Genomic DNA, 25,127 nt, shown 5'->3' with positions numbered 1-25,127 from the left:
TTCCGAAGAAAGACGGCAGCCTGAGACCCATTTTAGATCTCAGACACCTGAACATGGTACGGCCATTCAGGAAACTGACGACCAGACCCATCCTGGCGCAGATTCGCCGGGGAGACTGGTTCTTCTCAATAGATCTGAAAGATGCTTACTTTCACATCCAAGTGAACCCCCGTCACAGGCCATTCTTGAGATTCGCCTTCGAGGGGCTACCATACAAATACACAGTCCTACCATTCGGACTGTCTCTTGCGCCTCGTAAATTCATGGATGCGGCTCTCTCCCCCCTGAGACAGCAGGGAATGCGTACTGACTCATACTGACTCAGTCGGAGGCGGAGTCCCATACTCACAAAGCCTGGCTCCTCGGCCATTTAGACCGCCTTGGGCTCAGGATTAACTTTTCCAAGTGTATACTGTCCCCCAGCCGATGAATCACATTCCTGGGAACAGTTTTCGACTCCGTACATATGAGAGCATGGCCCACGCCAGACCGAGCTCTCTCAATTCAGCAGCTCGCTGCGTCATTCAAAGTGGGCTCCCACACATCCCTCAGAACGTTTCAAAGGGTTCTAAGCCTTTTGGCCTCTGCATCGTCAGTACTCCAACTAGGCCTACTGCATATGTGCCCCCTTCAGCTATGGCTAAAGCCTCAAGTTCCAGCACGTGAGTGGCGCTCGGGCCTCTTACGCATCACGGTAAACCAGTGCTGTACCAAAGCCCTGGCCCCCTGGAAAGACAACAGCTGGTAACAGCAGGGTGTGAGCATGGGTCTGGTTTTGAAAAGAAAGTCTATCTCAACAGACGCTTCCAACCTCGGTTGGGGAGCCATGTAAGAGGACAGGCCTGCCTCCAGCCTCTGGTCAAGCTCGTAGAAACGGCTACACATCAACTGCCTCGAACTAAGAGCAGTTTTTCTAGCCTTCCTTCCACACCTGGTGGGACACCACGTATTGGTCCGAACAGACAACATGGCCGTGGTGTCCTACATAAATCGCCAGGGTGGCCTCTGGTCTCGCAACCTGTTCACCATGGCCCAACAGCTCCTGTTATGGGCTCACGCCAACCTGTACTCACTCAGGGCAGCTCACGTGCCGGGCACGATGAACCTAGGGGCAGACATGCTATCTCGGGGCAACATTCCCCCAGAGGAATGGTCTCTCCACCCCCAGACAGTTCTCTTGTTGTGGGAAGTCTTCGGTGAGGCAGAGGTTGACCTCTTTGCCTCAAAAGACAACTCTCACTGCCCAATCTTCTTTTCAAAGGACAGGGATGCGCTGGCCCACAAATGGCCCAGCCTTCCCCTTTATGCGTTCCCCCCGGTCTCTATGCTCCCTCAGATCATCGAACGGATCAGGGACACCAAGTGCGCAGTCATCCTTGTAGCCCCCCTCTGGCGAACCCGGATTTGGTTCTTAGAGCTGATGCAGCTGTCCACGACAGCTCCGTGGCCGATCCTGCTGAGGAGCAATCTCCTCACGCAGGCAAACAGGACAATCTGGCACCCCCATCCCGACTTGTGGGCCCTCCATGCATGGGGTTCAACGGGTACCCAAGGACCTCCCAGAGGGAGTCCGAAATACCATAATGGAAGCTAGAGCTCCGTCCATTAGATGCCTCTACCACCTCAAATGGTCAGTGTTCTCCAGCTGGTGTCTGGCTCGGAACCTAGACCCATGTAACTGTGAAGTACCAACAGTACTTACAATTCTTCAAGAGCTTTTTGACGCAGGTCGCTCCCCCTCCACGCTCAAAGTGTACGTTACGTGGCAGCCATAGCAGCTTTTCACTCACCGGTGACTGGCTCCTCCCTTTGAACTGCTCCAGTCGGCTGACCTAAAGCCCCTCTCTCTTAAAACCGTTCTGCTGTTAGCACTAGCGTGAGTCAAAAGAGTTGGGGACCTACAAGCACTCTCTATGAGCGCTTCCTGTCTTGAGTTCGGGCCCAATGACTCCAAAGTCGTCCTTAACCCCCTGAGGTCGGATGGCACGCGGGCGCGTCAACTCAATGTTTACTAAATGTTTCTATTAATATCTCCGCGATTGTGCAGCACACATAAATGGTTCTGCTTTTGCCGTAATCGATAGATTCTCAGCTTCAACGTCCTTATTCTCGCGAGATCGTACGTGACTCATACAGAGAGCAAGAGTGAAGACAAGATGACCGTTCACCTTGCGTGATTGGTGGGCTAGCTTGTCTGTCTGCATTTTGTGTGAAACCAACCAATAGATGCGGTTGAAATCCCTAAGTACCCTCCCATCTCCTCACGGTGAGGAAAATACCAAGCTGACATGGAGAGAGAAAGAGTAAAAAAATCCGCGAAAGAAAAAGTCTGCAAAAAAAACATGGCAACAACATATATAAAGAAAGCCTAGGACTTGCGGCGGTTTTGGAGAGCAGCGACGAGGATGAAAGGCGAGTTTCCGAGCCTGATGGATTTTCTTCTGATGAAGATGAGGATTATGATCACAGAAGAGATCCAGTTGAAGACGGGTAAGCATATTTATTTTGTAAAAATATTGTTCGCATGGTGCACTTTGTGCTAGACTAACTGTGACCATCTTGGCTAAAATAAGCTGTGCTGTGCTGCTTTGTGTAGCAGCTATCTGAACTTTGACAAATTGACTGCACCTTTAGCAAAGTGTTTACTTCATGTAAAAGTTATTTTCTTGTGTAAAACTGGGGTACACAAATAGTAACGTTGTAGGCATGTAGGCTGTTCTTGGTGGTCTCCTTTTGATAACTAATGTAATATTTATTCACCTCAATTCACAATTTGAATAACATTATCTCTTGTAGTGATGAATCGATATGTTTTGGCCAAATTGATAATGCAAGTCCTAACCTATTTTTTTTTTTTTTTTTAGGAAGGATGCACAGCTATCAGGGCCCAGTGTAACACAGGCAGCCTCACCTGTGCCTGCCACCAGTCACCAGGTCACCACCAGCCCTTACACAGCAACCATCATCACCAACCCAGCCAGCCAAGAGGTCCCATACCCCCCCAGCATCAACCAGCACTATTTATAATATATAGTTCATCTTTGATTTGAATTTTTTTTTTTTTTTTTTTCATGTTTAGACAAGAAAACATGAAAATCTGTACATTTTGTTAATATTGTTAGTAGTGAGTTTTTTTCACAAAGTAAACGGTTTGCTTGAAAGAAAGACCTGTTGTAATGCTACTTTTTCATTTGCACACATCCCATAAAGCTTGATATGTAGTAGAAAGTTATTTTAGTCCTATTTTATCTCAGTCCCTCTAACATTTGGTGAAGGTAGAGTCACAGACAAAACTTGTACTAAAAAACGATTTTTCAAAATGTCACTTTAGACAATTATTATTCATTATCTACTATTTTATTCATATATTACACTACTTTTGTGACCCTAAGACTTTGGGTAACCCATATCAAGGACCAAAATAATTCGTCCACATGAGTAATGGTATGTTTCCACAAGAGATTTGAAGAATTTCAAAAATCGGACTTATATTTTTCACCTTTTAGAGCCAAATTATCCCTCTCTCTCTCTTTACACAATGCTCTAGGACAAGTGGTGAGCTCATCAGTAAGAGAGCTGAGTTTTCTCTGCACATTTTGATATAAAACACATGGGATTATGTTATGTAATGGCTTTTAAAAGGTGAATTTAATAAGATATCTAAAATCGGAGAAAAAGTGAAAAAATGCCCTTAGACCTCAGAGGGTTAAACCAAGACACGGATATGTACCGAAGGTGCTCTCAACTCCGTTCAGAGCCCAGGTTATTTCCCTATCGGCTCTTCCCCCATCGGAAAACGATAGTGGCGCATACATGCTCTGCCCAGTTAGGGCTTTGAGAATTTATCTTGAGCGTTTTGCCTCATTCAGACAGTCAGAACAGCTCTTTGTCTGTTTTGGGGGCTGCACCAAAGGGTCTCCGGTCACGAAACTCAGATCTAGATGGATAGTAGACGCTATCTCTTTGGCCTACACTTCTACGGGCCTTCCGTGCCCCATAGGTGTAAGAGCCCACTCCACAAGAGGTATGGCCTCCTCTTGGGCATGGTCCAATGGAGTCCCCATAGAGGACATTTGTGCGGCGGCCGGTTGGTCTGCTCGGTCCACATTTGCAAGATTTTATAACTTAGAGGTTCTCGCCTTACAGGCACAAGTCCTCTCCATTTAGGACCCTGGCTCTTGTGACCCAGACCTATATATGACCAAGCCCCCATAAATATTTTGTAATAATAATCATACCGTTCAAAAGTTTGGGGTCAGTAAGAATTTAATACTTAATAATAATATAATCAAAACTTTTATTAATCAAGGATGAATTAAATTGATCAAAAGTTACAGTAAAGATATTTCTAATATTACAAAAGATTCTATTTCTAATAAATGCTGTTCTTTCTATTTCTATTTAGATGTCTACGGCTTAGCTCCAGTCTATTTAACGGATCTTCTATCGCCCTATAATCCATCGCGCTCTTTAAGATCACTTAATTCAAGACTTTTGGTCATACCTAGGATATCCAGATCCACCAAAGGAGGGAGAGCATTTTCACATTTAGCTCCAAAACTCTGGAATAGCCTTCCTAATACTGTTCGTTGCTCAGACTCGCTCTCCCAGTTTAAAACTAGATTAAAGTCGCATCTCTTTAGCCAGGCATTCATATAATATTTTTAATTCTTACAGTTCAAATTACTATCCGGCCTCTAGTTAATAAACGCCAGCGGAGAACTGGCCCCCGACTGAGCCTGGGTTCTCCCAAGGTTTTTATTTTTTCTCCATTGGGTCACCTGATGGAGTTTTAGGACACCATTAGGTCACTTGATGGAGTTTTTCGGTTCCTTGCCACTGTTGCCTTTGGCTTGCTCAGTTGGGGATATTCTGGGGATATTTAATTTGATTTTATCAATCAATAAATTCCACTAGAAACAAACCTTGTTGTATTATTTTAATTTAATACTGTGAAGCTGCTTTGATACAATCTGTATTGTGAAAAGCGCTATACAAATATACTTGACTTGACTTAAAATGGGATCATCAACATGTGAAAAACTACTTAAACCCAAAATCATATCAATTTATTTAGAGATTTCTGTAACTTATCCAACCATACACGAAATAGATCAGACATCCAAGAAATGCATGCTTACTCAAAATTACATTGCACTAAACATGATGCAAGTAGTTTTACATTTTGTTTACCCAGAAAACTAACATATCTAGATAGCCATACTTGCACCACTTAAATCATTGTCAAGGACACAGCCAAGATAATTAACACTATTTCTGTTTGATATTACACAATCCCCTACCTTGACAGACAGGTTAGGAACCTTGTTCAGTTTACTTTTAGACTCACATAACATGATCCCTATTTTTACCTAAATGCAATAAGAGTTTATTTTCAGAGAGCCAGTCTCTTACTTTATATAACTCCTCATATCACTTGTATTTTACTGACATCCTTGTCTGAAACCAGTAAAGCAGAGAACAAATTACAGTCACAAACTGCTTGCATATCATTTATGTATAGGAGGAATAAAAGGGGGCCTAAGACACTTCCCTGGGGAACTCCATTATTAATAATTGTTTATTCAGAGAGAAACCCATCAATTTCTACACTTTGAATTCTCCCAGTTTAATAAAAGTTCAACCAGGCTATCAGCATACTTGGAAAAACACATGTAACTTAATTTATCTTATGGCGCTTTTCCACTACACAGTACCAGCTCGCCTCGGCTCGGCTCAGCTCGACTCGACTCGGCTCTGTTTGGTTTTCCACTGTGTAAAAGTTGTACCTGTACCTGCTTCCAGGTACTTTTTTTCGTACCACCTCCGGCGCGGTTCTAAGCGGGCTGAGGCGATACTAAAATGTGACGTGAAATCATGGCAGACTGCTGATTGGTCAGAGAGAATCGTCACTATTCACTGCGTCATCATTGCACGCGCCAGACGCAGTATCCTGAATAAAAAACAGCAAAAACAAAAACAAAAACATCCAAAAACAGCATACACTCAATTTCCTCCATTGTCCTGTGTGTGTAGGTAGCGGGTGTGTCTCGCGCGTCTCGCGTAAAAGATTAAGTCACGGCAGTTTCCTGCGGTGTCGCTATGACGACCAGGTACTATTGTGGAGGTACTATCTGCAATGGAAACGGAGCGAAAAGCGAGCCGAGCTGAGTCGAGGCGAGGCGAGTCGAGCTGGTACTGGAAAAGCGCCATTAAAGTACTAAATGATTCACTGTCAAAAACTTTTTGGAGATCCAAGAGTACCATTGCATTTATTACTTCCTTATAAAATCTGTTAAATAAAATACATTTACATTTGATCATTTAGCAGATGCTTTTATCCAAAGTGACTTATAAATGAGGAGAGCAATAGAAGCAATCAAACTAACAGCAGGAAAACATTATTAACTAATTATTTATTCTTGATGCAAGAAGGAGGAGCAGACAATAAAAATGGACAATAAAAGTTTAATACTTGGTGCAGAAAATACAAAAAGTTAGTAATACTGGAAACAAATAAGACAGATCTCTCTCTTTATTGACTAACAAGATAGCAAAGCATCTCAATCAGCCTCTTCTTCAGCTTCCTGAGCAAGAACAGTTAGTAAAAAAGTTTTTAAAAAACACTTGTACTTTTAAACATATAGATTATATTAAGCAAAATTATATATGCGATATTGCTCTTGAGTTGATGTGAATCTCACAGTTAAAATTGCTGTTCATAAAGATTAACTATTTAATGTGACAAATGTTGACAATGTTTCTTTTATACTGTTGATGGTTGTGGCCAGGGCTGAAGAGTTCTAGAGGTAGTTCAGGGGGTTCGGGGTCATAAACATAGGCTCAACTGATATTCATATACATCAGTTTTCCTGATTATTTTTGTTGGTTGTTTAACATTTCTATAATAAAATAGCTGTCAAATATGAAATGTTTAGTTTAGCTATATTTTGATCTCACACTTCATGACCGTTAACTGAAGCGCTAGAACATGCGCTCAGCAGCTTCTGTGAACATAAAGCCCGTCTACTTTAATTTGATTGGTCATCTCAATATTCTGATGTTGATGAGCGGCGACAGACCGCAGAGCTCAGACGAGAAGATCTTGGAGCTGTGCAATATCCTTGCAGCACTAAAGTAGAGTCAATACTATATTAGGCAACTGTTTCACATCCTTTGTTATATACACCTCGGAAATATACTGAAGTCTGGACCTCTGTGACTTCATAACTGGCTACAGCCGTGGTTGAGGCTGGTTAAGACAAACTAATAGGAAAGAGAGGCGGGTTCCTGCAGGTGTCCGCTGGAGATCAGGTCGTGGCGCTGCAGCCGGATGGAAACTCCTTCGACATGATGAAAAACCTTGTGGTGATCAAGAGCAGATGAAGATTCAGATCAAACATCATCAGTTCATTCAGCAGGAACTCTCAGACTGAGAGATGATGCTTCTCCACTCGTCCTGCTGCCGTCGCGCCTGATCCAGCCAGAGCAAACGTGAATCTCTGACACTGACATCATCTTTTCTTCAGAATAACATTTATTCTGTAAACATTGACTTTCACACACGCCTTTTCTGTACATGAGCTTTAATATGAGCAATATCTTCCTCTTCAGTCTCATTCAAAGTTTACAGTAACAGATTACAGAGAACACACACATCACACTCGTCCTTCTCAACGAAACACAGACATTGATTTGAGTTGGTCAAGCAGAAAGATGACGAGGGTTCTGGGATTTCTCCGGTTAGAGGAGTTTCCCTGTACAGTCGATCTGAGGAGCAGACAGGAGAGTATGATCCCAGGAGAGGCTGTTACTCTGAGCTTTACTGTCTAACAAACTCTCGTTCTCTCTGACTGACACTTGTTAAAACTTTTAATTGTTATTTCTCTTTAGATTTTGAAGTGACTTGTTTGTTCATGAATCAGGTGGTGTTAAATCTGTCAATATTTTGTAATGATCACTGGTTTGTAAACTGATATATGGATGATCGCTTTTAAAGAACACATTCCTGAATTGTACAAAATGAAATAAAATGATTGTGACTGACACGTCGTGTGTGTGTTCCATCAGTGAAGTGCTGTGTGTGTGTGTGTGTACTGGCAGTGTCTCGCTCATCCTCCCTCTACGTCTCGCAGCTCATCCATCATCCGCACCTCGTGCTTCAGTTTCGTCTCTCGTCTTGATGAGGTGAAAATATTCCTCCATTCTCTAAACTCAGATCTTTCACCTCATTACACACACATTAATCCTCGGCCACTTCCTCACACTCCCGGCGATCAGTGTCCGATCATGGACTCTTCAGGTGTCCGCGGCTGGAAGTGCGTCTCTAAACTGCTCAGCCTTTAGAAATCATTAAGCAAATAGCTCTCAGATCCACAATATCCAGTTAAACAATTTCAGCTGGAGGTCAGAATGTCAGCACACATCTATCATCTCTAATACCAGATTCATCTCCTCTCCCCAGAGACTGCGCTCTTCCTCAAGATCATAAGAGCCTAACCTAACCCTAACCCAGTCTTCCTCCACAAACAAACAGAGCCAGCGTTAACCCTCGTCTGAGGAGTATTAGATCTTTATCAAACGGCTTTTCTCAAATGGAGTCGGAGATGAAAAGTTCCTGCGCCAACAATAATAACATTAATAATGAAGCTTTTGAGAATCATTGCTTTTGATGGACATTGTGTTGCTGGGAGACGCTCATGTTTATTGAGTTTCTAAGCAAACTAGTTCCAGTCATTTTAGTAAACCTGCAAAAGTCAGATCATAAATAATCAAGCTATGATGTGGTCGACGCCAGTAAACACGCCATCGCTTGATGATAGCAGCGAAGTATCAGAGATTGGTTGTTCAACAACAGAAAACTGGACCAAATAAATTATTGTTTTTCTTCAGATGTCCACAGAAATTATATCATTCCAGCTCAAGTATGAAAGGCAATGTTTAAAAGTTCTTCATTTAAAGCTGATTTATGACACATTCCCCCGGTTTCACAGACCAGGCTTAAACTAATGCAGACTAAAATGAATGTTTGAGACTGAAAGCATCTCTTAAACATGTTTTGTCTCAAGATGCACATCAGTAATGTTTTCTTTAAATTAAGTAGCTTATCTACCCTCCAGCCCTTTACCCTCCAGCCCTTTACCCTCCAGCCCTTTACCCTCCAGCCTTTACCCTCCAGCCCTTACCCTCCAGCCCTTACCCTCCAGCCCTTACCCTCCAGCTCTTTACCCTCCAGCCCTTTACCCTCCAGCCCTTTACCCTCCAGCCCTTTACCCTCCAGCCCTTACCCTCCAGCCCTTTACCCTCCAGCCCTTTACCCTCCAGCCCTTTACCCTCCAGCCCTTACCCTCCAGCCCTCCAGCCCTCCAGCCCTTTATCCTCCAGCCCTTTACCCTCCAGCCCTTTACCCTCCAGCCCTTTACCCTCCAGCCCTTACCCTCCAGCCCTTACCCTCCAGCCCTTTACCCTCCAGCCCTTTACCCTCCAGCCCTTACCCTCCAGCCCTCCAGCCCTTTACCCTCCAGCCCTTTACCCTCCAGCCCTTACCCTCCAGCCCTTACCCTCCAGCCCTTTACCCTCCAGCCCTTTACCCTCCAGCCCTTTACCCTCCAGCCCTTACCCTCCAGCCCTCCAGCCCTCCACCCTCCAGCCCTTTACCCTCCAGCCCTTTACCCTCCAGCCCTTACCCTCCAGCCCTTTACCCTCCAGCCCTTTACCCCCCAACCTGAAGATAAGCTACTTAATGTGAGTTTTTGTATGACTGTGTAGAGAAGATGAACGAGTGAAGCTCTTCCCACATGCAGTGCAGTGATACGGTTTCTCTCCAGTGTGGATCCTCTCGTGTGTTTTCAGGTTTCCTGACCGACTGAATCTCTTGTCGCAGTGTGAACACTTGTAAGGTTTCTCTCCAGTGTGGATCCTCTCGTGTTTTTTCAGGGATCCTGACCGACTGAATCTCTTGTCGCAGTGTGAACACTTGTAAGGTTTCTCTCCAGTGTGAATTCTCTGGTGCCGTTTCAAAACTACAGCTGTGATAAAAGTCTTCTCACACTCAAAGCACATGTGATTTCTTACACCAGTGTGTATTTTCTGATGAACTTGTAAACTCTGCAGATGTGAAAAACTCTTTCCACACACAGAACATGAATGTGGTTTCTCCTGTGAATGAACTGTCATGTGTTTCTTCAGGTCTGAAGCCCTCAAAAATGTTTTGCCACATTGATCACATTCATGCAGCTTCTCTCCAGTGTGGATCTTCATGTGTTCCTGAAGGGATCCTTGTTGTGTAAAACTCTTCCCGCACTGATCACATGAGAACGGTTTCTCTCCAGTGTGGATCTTCATGTGTTCCTGAAGGTGTCCATGTTGTGTAAAACTCTTCCCACACTGATCACATGTGAATGGTTTCTCTCCAGTGTGGATCCTCATGTGAACCTTGAGATTCGGTTTGTGTGTAAAACTCTTTCCACACTGATCACATGTGAATGGTTTCTCTCCAGCGTGGATCCTCATGTGAACCTTCAGATTCAGTTTGCGTGTAAAACTCTTTCCACACTGAGTGCAAGTGAAAGATTTCTGAGATCTTCTTTGATGTTTCTCCACTTCATTCACTTCTTCATTCTCATCCATCGAGCCTGAAATTAAAGTTAAAAAAGTGCTCAGTAAATCAATCAAAGAGAAAAAATATGTAGAGAAAAAATATATAAAACCCTCATCTAATAACAGAAAGTATTGAGTTGAGCAATCTTTGTCTTTTTAAAAGACTTCCCACAACAGCGCTAAAACAAGTTCCTTGTTCTGACTAACTCTTAAAGCCATCTAACGGTGTAATACTGTAACTTCACTGAAGTCCATATATCAATCACTAACGGACCATTTCTCAATACCAAATACGGCATACTATTTATAAAATAATATTTATTGAACAACAATATTTAAATGAACAGGACAGTATACACTATAATACAGTAGACAATATAATAGCCATAATAAAAGACAATAGGAAATAAACGCAAGCAAACTATTGAGTCCAACATAAAAAAAAGCAGCACTAAAGTACATGATTTAGGTTAAATATAGCCTAAATATAAAGTTATGAAACTTTATTTTCCCCTTAACTCAAAGATTGCCCGTTTGATAAACCCTAAATGAATAATCTCTCATGTTTAATGATGTGGCTGTTCTCTGCGGGAACATGAGCGCTGAACGTCCGCTGACGGCCTGGAGATCGCATCTGCGAAAGTATCTGAACTAATTGTAAAATAGGCCCTATGTTTATATATGAGTCACATATTTGAGGTCTAAGTAACTACGTTCTCATCTAAAAAAACTCTCAAAATTAAATTTCGTGACACAACAATAACAGGATTAATTTTAAATGGTGGATTTGCTCGACCGCCGTGACTGTCGCCGCAAGCAGAGCGATACAAACGGTGAAACGGTCCCAGTGCTGATACTGTGGGAATATTGCACGGCTGGAAAAGGCTCCCAGATTTGAGGAACCAGAAAGAACTGTTGTAAAATATATTCTTTATTCATTATAGGCATGCATCTATAAAGCCCTGTTGGAAAGTTTTCTTTCATCAACGCAAGACCAGGAGACGTTGGGATAAGCAGAAGTTATTTATTGGGATCTTCGCTGTGTGTCGTCTGTAGTGTTCTTCCAAGTCTAACTCAAGACAGTTGCCTTGCAAATTTATAGACATTTAGGGGGAGGGATTTACATTGAGGTTGAACAAAGCATGCAAATTAAGTATACAGGTTAAGGAACCCGCCCGACTCCAGCATGTTTCCAGTCTCAATCCAATCAGCATAACCATTCAAACGCTTATGTGCTAATCCAATCAGCCCAATGATTCAATGTCTGGGCTGTGGCTCTGAGCTAGTTTTTAACAGCAGATGGCGCTGTAGGCTAGTTTTTAACAGCAGATGGCGCTGTAGGCTAGTTTTTAACAGCATGCTTAAATGCTCACGAAGAAGAGCGATCATGCGAGTCTGAGAATGTACTCGCTCCTCAGAATGCTTTTATGACGCAAGATTAATGTAAACGGCCCACTGCAAACACCCTTGTAATTCACTTCAACCTTTTCGAAGTTTATGAATGATTATTTTATAGAAGGTTCAAGCGTTGTGTGTGAGCCATGGAAGCAAGCAGAGTACGGCTGTTTCTAAAGCACGCAGTGACATCGGCTGTTAAAAACTAAGCTTAGAATCGATTCGAGAGAGAATCGCGATGCATTCGGAAAATCTCAGAATCGATCAGGAATCATTTCTCGATTCACGATGCATCAATTTATTGTCCCAGCCCTAGTAGTTAGAATAGCAAAACACTGGAGTAAACGCCTCTAAAACGCTTTGAGCTTGTCCACTTTTGACCACTTCCAGAGGTAGTCGGAAACGCATTAATCGGGATTGCTTTCGTAGTGTAGACGCTCATGTGGTTGGGTGTGTTCAAACAGCAACAAAAGACCGTCTAATCTCCATCTACTGATCGGCTAAACATTATGAGAAGCGCGCTAGCCAGACAAGATTTTAACTCTGACGGCTGAAGACCCAAGTTTGATTTGAAGATGAAAAACGTTGTGCTTGATGTGGATTTGCAGATATCAGAGCAGAAACCAAAGCTGTATTCTGTTAATCTCCATTTGCGTTCACATGCAAATTGTGTGATCTTATTTTGTCCATTAGATTGAAAGAATTGAGAAAGCCCATATATTTGCCGGCCCACAGTCCCTCCCCTTGAAGAACTCAGGACAGAAGTGGTTGAAAGTAGACAAAAGAGATTAAAACACCAGGTGTAAATGGGAATGTGTCTCCCTCGTCTACTTCTAATCCAATCAATCAAAACGCATCTTAACACCAGCTGTAGACAAAGCCTCACAATCTTCTTTAATCCTTTTGAACATGTGATTGAAACCAAATGTGAGACATTTAAACTGACCAATCAGCAGATTACAGCTTTCCCACATCGTACTGAAGGTGTGACATTTAGCAAACCTCAGATGTACACACACATCTTGGCCGACAGACCTTTATCACTATCAGCACTTCTTTACGGATCACTAATGGCCCTTGTGGTAAGAAAGAGGGGGTTGGAGCAGGAAAGCAAACGTCTTTGTTCATTTGCAACCCTAAAGAACGCAGAAACAATGAAATATAGTTTTTCCATCACCATGTCCCTTTAGGGGCTCTGAATAAATCACATTTTTGTAGTGAGAACTATTAAATATTTCATAAATTATGCAACTACCTAAAATATTAAAATTTTAAAAATGCAATAATGCTAGAATTTTAACACTCCCTGTTTTTTTCACAAACTAAACCACGTGTAGCAAAGTCTATTTATTTGATCATTGTTTTTAAATGTTGGTGTTTTAACAAGATAATAACAATATTTTTGAATGCGCAAAAACTGTATTAAGACATATCCATAATTTTGGTAACATGGTTGCAGTAATTGTGAACCAGATGTAAAATAAACAGAAACAAATGCTCAGATAATACATATATTGACTTACAGATAACTAATTCGGGTTCGGGCTGGTCCGAATACCATTTTTTGAGCTTCGAAGCTTCGGTAATAATGAACATCGAATATTCGAAGCTTCGGGAAGAGGGGGATGAACATATTCTTCTCTCTAATAAAGGCAGGAATCTCTATGTGTCTGGTTGTCCGTTTGCATTTTGATTATTTCGAGAACCCTTCATCCAATCGACTTCACAAGGGAGTGCAGTGTCGCATTTAGTGCAATATAGATGGACACGCGAGACGCAACACAGAATTAATAAACTTTTAGTAAACTACAGAACAGCGCGAGCGGGCAGGGCTTATGATCCGAGAACAGACACTGCACTACTGATATAAAAAACACACACACAGGTCTGTTAACTTAAAGGCACACTGTGTAGAAATTGTGTTTTTGTCAAACAGCAACCCCTAAAGTCGCTGTGGAATACTTGCACTGTCGTAAATACCTCCCTACCCCCCCACCTCCCAACCTCCCAACCTGCACACCGGTACCTGCGTCGGGCATGGAACAGGCACAGATAGACTCCGAAGACGTTAGGCTTATTTATGTCCTGATAATTATGTGAGATATTGAAAACTGTTCTCATGATAATCGCAGGAATCAACTTCAACAGCGTCGTCTGATGTAGAGGTCTGCATTCCCGCAGCTGTCCCGCGGGACCCGACCAGATATTTTGCGCCGCGGGATTAAATTTCCGACTAAAAAACGGTAGCGGTCGGTAACTCTGGTGTAATTTGAACGGGAGCGGTCGGTCATTCCAGCCTTTCTCAAAGTGGGTGCCGCGGCACACTGGGGTGCCCCCTGACTGTGTCAGGGGTGCCGCCAAAAAATTACGTAGGCAAAAAAATAAAAAAAAACACAATAATTTACATAAATACATTTTTCTTCTTTTTAACCCTTTCGCACGTACGCTCACACCGGTGTGATCAGTCTAGGCTGGTCCCTGGAGCACCGGTGTGATTAGAACGGTCAGTGCATGACGTGATCAACTGCTAAATTCAAATGTGCTTTCGCTCGTTGGCTGGAGCTGAGCCAGAGGCGCGCTCAGCTGTCATATATCACAACTTTTCAGTGTTTTCATCCACATAATGTTTGTTTTAGGTTTCAGACATAAGTACTAAAAAAACAATACATTTAGAGTTTGTAAAATACACACCGATGTCAAACGAAGAGGCAATAATAATCCTTTCCATTATAATTAGTTTTATTCATATCAGATACACATTGTGTAAGTAACTTTAAAGTTTGCTCTATTCTTCTCCCAGTTCACCTGCCACTTAATTTTATGTATTTCGGGAGAAGTGGATGAATTCACTTGTTGTAAATCCAACAGATTTGATTCTCTGAACTGCATCTGCGGCACAAACTAACATGGCGGCGCCCATCGCGCATACACCTCGACTAACGCGATCGTTATAATGGTGTTCAAAAAACAAAACACTTCCACTTGCATATATTTGACAATCGGAATATCAGATATTTCATACCATATCTAACAAATTTGTGAATATTTTGAATAAAAAAGGAAAAATGACATAAAAGCAGATCATCATTCATTCAGCTCTGTTGTTGCTGCGGTGTGTCACGTGACAAGCAATGACGCGTCACCATGGAAACCATAAAGTGACACATTCTAAATAACGGTCACCTTGAAAAACTCACGCTGGGGGGTCAGCCAGAATATTTTAAATTTACGTGTGAAAGGGTTAAACAGATGAACGGATTAATAAAATTGTAAATTCATTTTAGATAAATATATATATATAACATTTGCATTTACATTTGGGTTATGCAGTGTTTTTAAATTATATTTTACACTGGGGTGCCTTGAGATTTTATGCACTTTTGAAAGGTGCCCTGACTGAAAAAAGTTTGAGAAAGGCTGGGTCATTCAATATCACGTTCCCGACGTTCTTTCAGAACAGCATATCTTCGCTTTACCTAATCTTAATCTTATCGACCACCCGGTATAGGCTACAGTCTGCCCTGCACTCAGGACCGTTATGCATGCGCTACACGCACGGACCAGTAACGGTTCTTTCTGTCATGCATTGATTGTATTTGCTGGATCTGTGCGCGCGCGCAGCATGTGCATAACGGTCCGACTCCTCAGGGCAGACTGTATGTGATAAACGGCCCTCAAAAGAAAAAAATGGCAGAGCAAAGTGAATGCGCTGTCCTTGAAGGACGTTCAACTTGGACTGGACAATGGTCAGTTTACTGCTAAGAAACCCACGTCAGGCAAGTCTAATGTATGGGAGTCTTTTTCATGCATCATAGACGCAGATGGGGAAAAAAAAATACCCTTTGCGGCTTGCGCATTGTGATAAAATGCCTAAAAGTGTTCCCGTTCAGCAGTCACAAGTAGGCTACGAATAAAAATAATAGCCTACACTTCTTTTTTTTTTCGCTGCGACAATTTTTCCCCTACTTGTCTGCAGATGTTAAATTTTGTATATTGACAAGGCGAATAAAATAATAATAAAAACAATGTTTGTGCAGACTACATTTTTATTTTCTCTGTGAAAATGTACATGTGAAATTCTGCGAGATCTATATTAAGCGGGATGGTCGGGTCGGGAAGAAAATTATTCTAAGCAGACAGCGGGTGAACAAATAGTGTATATATAGCGGGAACGGGTGGGTGCGTGATATAACCCCAGCGGGAGCGGGCGGGAGCGGGACTTAAAAAACAGTCCCGCGCAGACCTCTAGTCTGATATCCCTCAGGACTATGTGATAAATACACCTCACAACACCTGAGTTCAGCTGGCAAACTAGTTCGTGAGGCAAGCTAGGCAATAAAACATAACGCAAAAAACATGTAAGAGAAACGAGTGTTTGTTAGCAAGTCTGTTAACAGCTCTGATAATCGAAAGCTAGCTAGACATGTGGAAATTATTGGACTGGTCTAATTATCAGCAATGGATGAATGAACAGCATCGTAAAAAAATGACATAGGCTACTACAAGCAAGCGCAACAACACACCACATAGAATGCAAACAAGTTTACAAATAAGAGATTTATTTACTGGCCACTTCATGCGTTTTCTCAGATCGGATAGATATCTGATTTATCAAAACGATTCCATCTACACCTGGTCACATAAATGTGTTTTTGCGAAACGGATTTAAATCCGATCTTTAATTCTCGCGCTATATGCAGATTTAATGGAGCGCACGTCACCGAAAGCAACAGATATGAGCTGCATTTTATTGATCATCAGCTAAAATTTCTAAATCAAAGACCGCAATAAGAGAGAGCAGTAAGAGCCCTGGTGAGATCATTTCGTTTCTTTACTTTTAATGATGATGATTGTGTGTTAAGCGTCTGCGACTTACTTTCACTTTGATTTGCAATAGTTTGCACGTTGGCTTGAATAGATGCTCAGTTGCTCATCTGCGGTGATGCGTGTTCCAGTAGCGTCGTCATATCTGGCTATTACATTACATATAGCCTATAACACGCTCTCACACGTTAATTTTTTTAGCATTTTTGGGAGGAGTACAATTTACATATGTGGTTTCAACAACCAGATGCATTTACACTTGTCCAGTTTCGTCTGGAATGCGTCTCAGATCTCCTCCTGAAGTGGTTTGAGCGATCGGATTCAAATCCGTCTTGAATGCGTTTCGGAGGGCATTTACACCTGGTCTTTTCACGATCAGATAGCTATCCGATCTGAGAAAACGCATGAAGTGGCCAGGTGTAAACAGCCCCCATGACAGAAACATACGCACGAAAGCCGAAAACAAACGCTGGTTGGCCTCTCACGTCCAGATTTGAGGAAGTGGTGGGGGAAGTGACGTATGCCGTAAAGCAGTCGAACTTTGTAGTTCTTTTTGTGCTCGGGTTACTACCCGAACCCCGAAGTTACATAGTGCCAGTAAAAGCGATACAGACCCCGTCAGGCTGTGGCAGACGTGTCATTCAACCTATTGTAAGTCGATGTACCATCACAAGGGTCTTGGAAATATATTATGAAGGTTGAAAAGTTACATGGTGTGCCTTTAAGCAATACTTTTAATAAGGTAGTCTAATATTTTTCTGACTTAGAAATGACTGACACAGTAAAGGGTAGATTTAAAAAAAAAAAAAAAAAAAAATTAAATAAAGAAAAACTAAATTAAAATAAAGAAAAAACTAAATTAAAATAAAGAAAAAATGAAATTTAAATAAAGAAAATCTAAATTTAAATAAAGAAAAACGTGATTAATTTAGATTGACAATAACAGGTAAAAAGGCTAATACATTTTGTTTCTATTATTCTATTTTCCACAATGTCAAAGCAATGCAGCTTAACCCAAAACACAAGCTCAGGCATGCACTTCGGTCCACACACACTCCGCTGTTCTGCGCTCTAGCCAGAGAACACTCCCGTTGCTGGAACACTTACCCCTCATTTACACTGCACACGCCTGCGGCGCATTACGGCTGCGACAAGGTTTTATTCCGTCCTCCACGCGGTGCCAACTCAAGCCGCCTTTCCACTGCAAACGACAAACGTCGGACCGGAAGTCATTCATTTCCAATGGAGAGTCGTACGGGAGCTGCGGGGAGTTCCGATCATATGCGTATGCGGAGATTTCGGTTCCGATTTGAGCTTCGGATGCGTTGAAATATCTGAACTTCTGCGGCTAGACCGTATGCGACCGGTCCACCGGATGTGAGGTATTCTAATCAAAACTATGAGCGTGAAGCTAGAATTACCAAAATTTTAATACTTTAATGTAAACGCTATTCCTGCAAAATGACCGTAATTAATAATTATGGCTGAAAAAATATTTGTATCATTATTAAATCAATATTTATATTGATTAGCTCTATAAAATCGACTGTTTTTTATATTAGATGTATTGAGGGTCATTCGTTTTGTGTGGATATATTCATGCATGCATTACATTCATTAAAATCATTCATTTTACCATTGGAAAGGCGGCTTCACACCGGGAGCATATCAGAAGCGGAGCGACAGGATGCGTGAGACCACGTCATTTGTGGTGTCATATAACACTGTGTGTTTTTCAACTTCCAGAATGAAGATTTCTGGTCTCCTACCAAGGATATATTGCCAATATACGTGCAATACGTTTGGGAGTCTGCACAGGGTGTTTATTTTGAAATTTACGTGTTTTTTTTTTTTTTTTTTTTCGGTGCGACTTGGACGCGCGTACGTCAAAAAATAGACTAGGCGCTTATATTTAGCGAAGCGGCGCGGAGAGCTGCTTCTGGAAAGCTTCTGAAACGCGGCGCGGCCGGTGTAAACACAAGCATTGACTAGAATGGGCGCGATCAGCTCCGCTAGCCGTGTCGCAGCCGTAATGCGCCGCAGACGTGCGCAGTGTAAATGAGGGGTTAGGCGTCGGTTCAATTTCTAGCATGCACGCGTTTTCCGCGTGGCTCGAGCCGCGCCTGAGTCACGTGTCTCACGCAGGCAGTGTGCAAACTCCAACCTGTTAAAGGGTTCCTGCAGGTTTCAGTTAGTCAAATTTAAGACCTTTTTAAGACATTTTAAGACCATAAAGATTGAAATTTAAGACCTACACGACGCATTACCAAATAATATTCAAATCAAAGAATTCATTTTATTTCAATGAATTCAGTAATTGAAAAAGCATTAACTTAATTTACAGATAAAGCAATCACATTAGTAACCTTCCAGACCCAACAACGCGTGTCAGAGAAAAGAATAGAATCAGATATAATATTTTTTATAGAAAATTGTACTTTGCATATTATAGGCCTACTGTAAAAAACACATAATTAGTTGATTTTAGTTGATCATAACTAGAGATGAAATGGCATGAACATTTCATTTAATTATTATAGTGCCAAAAATTACCACTGTTATCACAGAATCCTGTTCAAAAAGTACTAATACTACAATGAAATCAATTCACCAAGTTTTATGTCGAAAAACAGCAAATAACAAATAAAATTAGCATCAATACACACTAACATAAACATTAAAATAATACGATTAAAAATGATAGCCAGATTTCAAAAGTTCAAATAAAGTTGACAAAAAAGGTTTTTATAAAAAGATAAACCTCACATATTTCAGACTTTAATTTATCTTTTTTGACTCATTCTTTTTATTAAAAATGATTTACTGACATTTACAATACAGTTTAGCTTATCTTTTATTATTAATAGTAAAATTCGGTCCGACTTTCCCGTGGCGTCTGTCGTTGCTATGCAACCGTGCACTGCGCTCTCCACAATGACAAAAAAGTTTTAGTGGCTAATGGATTTCCACCGCCGAAAAACCCTTGCTGTAGCTCTGTTACAAGATTTATTTACGGAGAAGAGAAAAACACCCGTAGTGTTTGGGTGCACCCGCATCCTTCATGTCTTTTTTCATGTCGCTGCGCCTGGAAAAAAACGTGCGCGTCGCTTCAATTATAAGCATGCTTACCGCGCGCCTACATTTGAATGAACTTGAGCGCGAAAAAGACGCGATATGTGACCTGCCTCTTGGCGAGCGACTTCGATACTTTTTTGCTACTTTGTAATAACTTTCTGCGGCCAGCGTTTCTGGAAATGAACGAGGGTAAAATCTTTTTTAAGACCTGACTAAATGAAATTTAAGACCGCGGATGAAAATCTGGCTGTTTTTAAGACGTTTTAAGGCCTTAAATTTAAAGTTCAGAATTTAAGACTTTTTAAGACCCCGCGGGAACCCTGCTGTTAACATGGGAGCCGAAATAAAAACGCTCACGCCACGCAGCCAGTGTGTCGCCGGCCTTATTCAAGCACGAATGAGAACTGTTTCGCGGGGGATCCCAGGTGTGCAAAAAAAAAAGAAGAATATTCGAATGTCAAATTTTCAAATCGAATACCAACCCACCGAACGAATATTCAGTTCCAGCCCTACAGATGACAAACATCCTTGTTTAAAAAAAAGATTTGCACTAGGTTCATATTTCTGCTTTAATTATATCTAAACACTAGATTTGTCCTACTTTAACAGATCTAAATTTGATAAACTGCTTTATAACCTTAAAGGGCCTTTTGGGAGTCCCCAGCAACAGTTTTACATGCATGCAATGACAAAAAACTATTTTGTTGTCTTATAATATGCATTTATTTTTTACCTGATTTGCTCACCGACTCCAAAATGATTCGTTCAACAACTAATTTTTCCAAACCCCTCCTCTGCGTCATGCTAATCTGCGGTGATTGGTCAGATGAACCCAGTTATTGTTTGCGTTAGCCCAACGCATAAACACATTGATAAAGCACTGCAGTACTACAAGGTATTGCTCTATTCTTTATGAGAACTCCAATAACAACGACAGACATTTCACATATGATATTTCCAAAAAATTGACATTGGAGACCTAGAAGCTGCGCTGAGCGTAACTTACACAACACACCAGAGGTGGGAGTAAGTCACACATGTGTAAGTCACAAGCAAGTCTCAAGTCTTTAACCTTCAAGTCTCAAGCAAGTCCAAGTCAATTTTGAGAAAAGCAAGTCAAGTCAAGTCACTGCTTTATGTCAAGCAAGTCAAGTCAAGTCGTAGCTTGGGTCACAAGTCACTGGCAAGTCATACAAACCTTTGATGATTTCACTGAATTTATATATTAAAATAAGTTAAAACTACAGAAGTTGTGGACTATGGTTTTATTAGCAAAAAAATTTTTTATTATTTTTTTTATATGCATTTCCACATACAGCTGAGTGGTTACTACAATAAAAAAAATAAAAAAAAATTATAATAAAAAAAAAATTCAAACTAAACCTAAAATGTAAATGTAACTGAAATTAGGCATTCAATCACATTCAATCATGAAAAAATAAATATGCCTCAAACATTGCAGAAGATCATTAAAAGGTATTAAAACAATTCACAAAAAGTATGCCACCAAATGGTATTCTTCAAACTGGCATCCCCTTTATATAAGTTATATATATTAAGTTAAATCCGCCTAGGCTAATTATAAAAATAACTCATACTATGGCAATTTTTCCACCACATTTTGAATTTTGGGTGCATATTAATTCTGCTGGCATTTTGCCCCGACAAAACATTAACATTTTTTATGTTGCTTTTTGTCATTGGAAAGAACGACATATTTGGCTTTAAAGCCTGATTGGAAAGAAATGTGGCAAATGTTATACAAAACATATGCCATCATTAATTATCATTTGAATATTGACAACATTAAGCTACATTTGAAAACATAATTGTGTATAAAGAGGCATGCTGTTTTGACCAATATTCTCTCTAGATTAAAATATTTAGCTTTAAAGAAAGTCAAATTAACAAACAGGTTCAACAAGCCATAGCTTACTTTTAGACGTGGTGAATGAAGTTCGACTGTTCGAGGTTGTGATGGTCGTCCGATATCCCTTGCCAGTTATTATGCGTACAGCAAATCTTCTTGTATGAATATTGTCAATTTTAGTCTTTATATCCAAAAAGAAACGATGCTGGCCTTGAGATGTTTTTGTATTAAGCGCGCGCTCACCGCGATGAGTTTTTTTCTGGGCTTGTGCAGCGTCACGCAATCGCGCAGAATCTGATGACCGGCGTCAATGGTTCCGTTGCTTTCATTTTGTTCATCAATTGATGTTGCGATGATTTATATAAAAATGTATATCAAGTCATTCTCGAGTCATACAGTTCAAGTCAAGTCAAGTCTCGAGTCATTGGATCTCAAGTCAAAGTCAAGTCGAGTCATTTTCTTAATTTAGTCAAGCAAGTCTCAAGTCCTTAAATTTGCGACTCGAGTCTGACTCGAGTCAAGTCATGTGACTCGAGTCCCCCCATCTCTGCAACACACAAATACTTATTGAGCATGCTACAGAATACATAAAAGCAACAATTATTAATAATACTTACAGGCTGTGATTCGGAGGAGGAAGCTTGGTACTGAACCTTCCTTCAGTAGCAACCGGCTCGCGAATCCACACTTGAAAGCATTTATGTTTGTAAAGCAATCGTCATTGAAATGACACGAACACAGCACAAGGTTCGGGCTATACTTGTGTGGTATAGTTGTAAATATAAACTCTAGCCACTGATTCTTCACATGCTCGTCCCTGAGCAGTGGAAAAAAAGGTCGCTTTTGATTCGCACTTCAGAACACAGCGTCTTGTTGTCGACATGATGTTTTCAAGTTTTCCCAGGTGTCTGCGCGCGCAATGAGTGGGCGCGGCCAATTTGATCATTTTTCGTCTTGACGTCACAACGAAAAGGAAAATGACTCATTGGAAAAACGATTCATTAAATTGACTCAAGAGTCGACTCCTACTTTTGAGAGACAATAACTTTTTTTACGGTGAACTTTCATATATAAAACTTTGCAGGATGTTTTTGTTCACTTAGATCTATGTTACACAATACATTAAAGGTAAATTTCAAAATAACATAATAGGTGCCCTTTAATGTTCTTCAGCCTCACTAATGAAGAATCAGGAATAAACACCAACCTCTTTGTTCTTCAGTGTGTTTCATTCTACAGTGTTCTGGATCTCTCATGTTCTCACTGTCCTTCAATAAACTCTGTCTCTGCAGATTTCAGCTCTTCCTGATGGTTTGATGCTCGTCTTCACTTGTAGCTGATGGGAATATTCCAGCATTTATTGGTGAATTGCAGTGGGAGGAGCTTCACTGAAGGAGGAGCTTACCAGAATGAGGAGGAGCTTCACTGGAGGAGGAGGAGCAGATCCGACAAAATCAAGAAGAAATCACTTAACGTACTGAGTAAGATAAAAAAAATAGTCCACCCACCCACTTTAAGTATTTATGGTCAGTCACATCATAAAAAAATTAAGACAAAAAAAAAAGATTAAAACATAAAATATATTTACAGATTTGCAAGAAACAAATGGCGCACCAATTGAGTTAACTCAACTTTTTTTAGTTTATTGTGTTGCATATGAAACATGGTTCATCACAGATTATTGAAATAAAAGCCATTATAAAACTTACCTATATCTTGTAGATGTCACAATAGCTGATCGTGTCGTTTGCTCAAATCTGTTGACAATAAAATGAGCTTAATGTGTCAATTTACAGATCTGAAGACATCAGCATAATGAATGAGGAGAAAACAGGATCTATTAACATGAAATAAAGAGGCTTTTCAGCTGCTCTGATAATAGTGATGAGCCATAGACTATCAATACTCATTCAACAAGAATATAGAGAATACAAGAATGATACTGTAAAATATAACAACAGTAATATAAATGTGAATATAAAGACAGCCGCTGATGACATTATCAACCCTTGTAATTTGTCCACATGAATCCGATTCCCTAATAACTTCATAACAACAAGTAGCCTATAGGCAAAGTAGTTCGCTAACATCTTACCGTTTTGTATGTGGAAAAGAAACAGACACACGATGAAAACCTTTCTGAAAAGACCCGGAAAATGTTGAGTAAACCGTGTAAACTTTATAGTGCAGTTACGTGATTTAACGTGTGAACCGTTTACCTCAGACTCAGGAGACGCGCGAAGGCGAGAGTGGTGACGTCATCACCGCGAGACGAAATAAATGATAGATTATCAAAAACGAATTTTTAAGCATAACTTTTCTCCACTCAACTCTGTGATTTGGAACAAAAAATATATATATTACGTTTAAAAATAAATCTTTATTTTACAGAAACTGGTACAATAACGGTGTAATTTTGGTCAGAGTTATTTAAGAATAATGAACATCTCTTTACTGTGAATTCCTTAATCATTATAAGATCCCTGTAACTACTAAATGGTTTGCTGTAGTATTTGATGCCATTCCCAGTGGCCTTATCCAACTTTTATCAGGCACGTTTTTAAAAGTCTCTTCTGCTCACAAAGGCTGCATTAAAAAAAAAAAAGTAATGTTGTGAAATGTTATTACAATTAAAAAAAATATAGCCTATATATGTGAATATATAGTAAAGTATAATTTGTTCCTGTGACCAAAGCTGAATTTTAGCATCATTACTCCAGTCTTCAGTGTCACATGATCCTTCGGAAATCATTCTAATATGATGATTTGATGCTCAAAAAAACATTCTTTCATTTCTTTGATAGAAAGTTCAAAAGAACAGAAATATAAATCTTTTGTAATATTAATCACTACCGTTCAAAAGTTTGGGATCAGTAAGAAATTGTATTCATTTTTTGGCAGGGGAAATAAATCAAATGCATCAATAGTTTTATTCAAGGATGAATTAAATTGATCAGAAGTTACAGTAAAGTAAAGACATTTCTAATATTACAAAATATTCAATTTCTAATAAATGCTGTTCTTTCTATTTCTATTTAGATGTCTAAAATGGGATCATCAACATGTGACAAACTACTTAAACCCAAAATCGTATCAATTTATTTAGAGATTTCTGTAACTTATCCAACCATACACAAAACAGATCAAACATCCAAGAAATGCATGCTTACTCAAAATGACATTGCACTAAACATGATGCAAGTAGTTTTACATTTTGTTTACCCAGAAAACGAACATATCTAGCATGAAGTTTTGTTCTAGCATTAGCCTTACCTAAAGTTTTCATAGCCATACTTGCACCACTTAAATCATTGTCAAGGACACAGCCAAGATAATTAACACTATTTCTGTTTGATATTACACA

At 40.5% G+C, this 25,127-nt stretch overlaps 1 protein-coding gene across 1 annotated transcript in view; it reads right to left on the bottom strand.

The window, feature by feature from the left end:
• Positions 1 to 23,435, bottom strand: part of LOC311294749 (uncharacterized protein) — a 33,323-nt gene extending 9,888 nt beyond the window's left edge. Inside the window, exons 1-3 of the mRNA XM_084415779.1 lie at positions 22,971 to 23,435; positions 9,740 to 10,634; positions 812 to 931 (exon numbers count right to left, since the gene is read on the bottom strand). Of these exons, the coding sequence (XP_084271905.1) occupies positions 812 to 931; positions 9,740 to 10,634; positions 22,971 to 23,019 (1,064 nt within the window). The 5' untranslated portion in view covers positions 23,020 to 23,435. The remainder of the gene's footprint in view (positions 1 to 811; positions 932 to 9,739; positions 10,635 to 22,970) is intronic.
• Positions 23,436 to 25,127: the final 1,692 nt, after the last annotated feature.

Source organism: Rutilus rutilus (assembly GCF_951802725.1).
Source record: "Rutilus rutilus genome assembly, chromosome: 8".
NCBI classification, from domain to species: domain Eukaryota; kingdom Metazoa; phylum Chordata; class Actinopteri; order Cypriniformes; family Leuciscidae; genus Rutilus; species Rutilus rutilus.
This window is presented reverse-complemented; position numbering and strand designations above follow the sequence as displayed.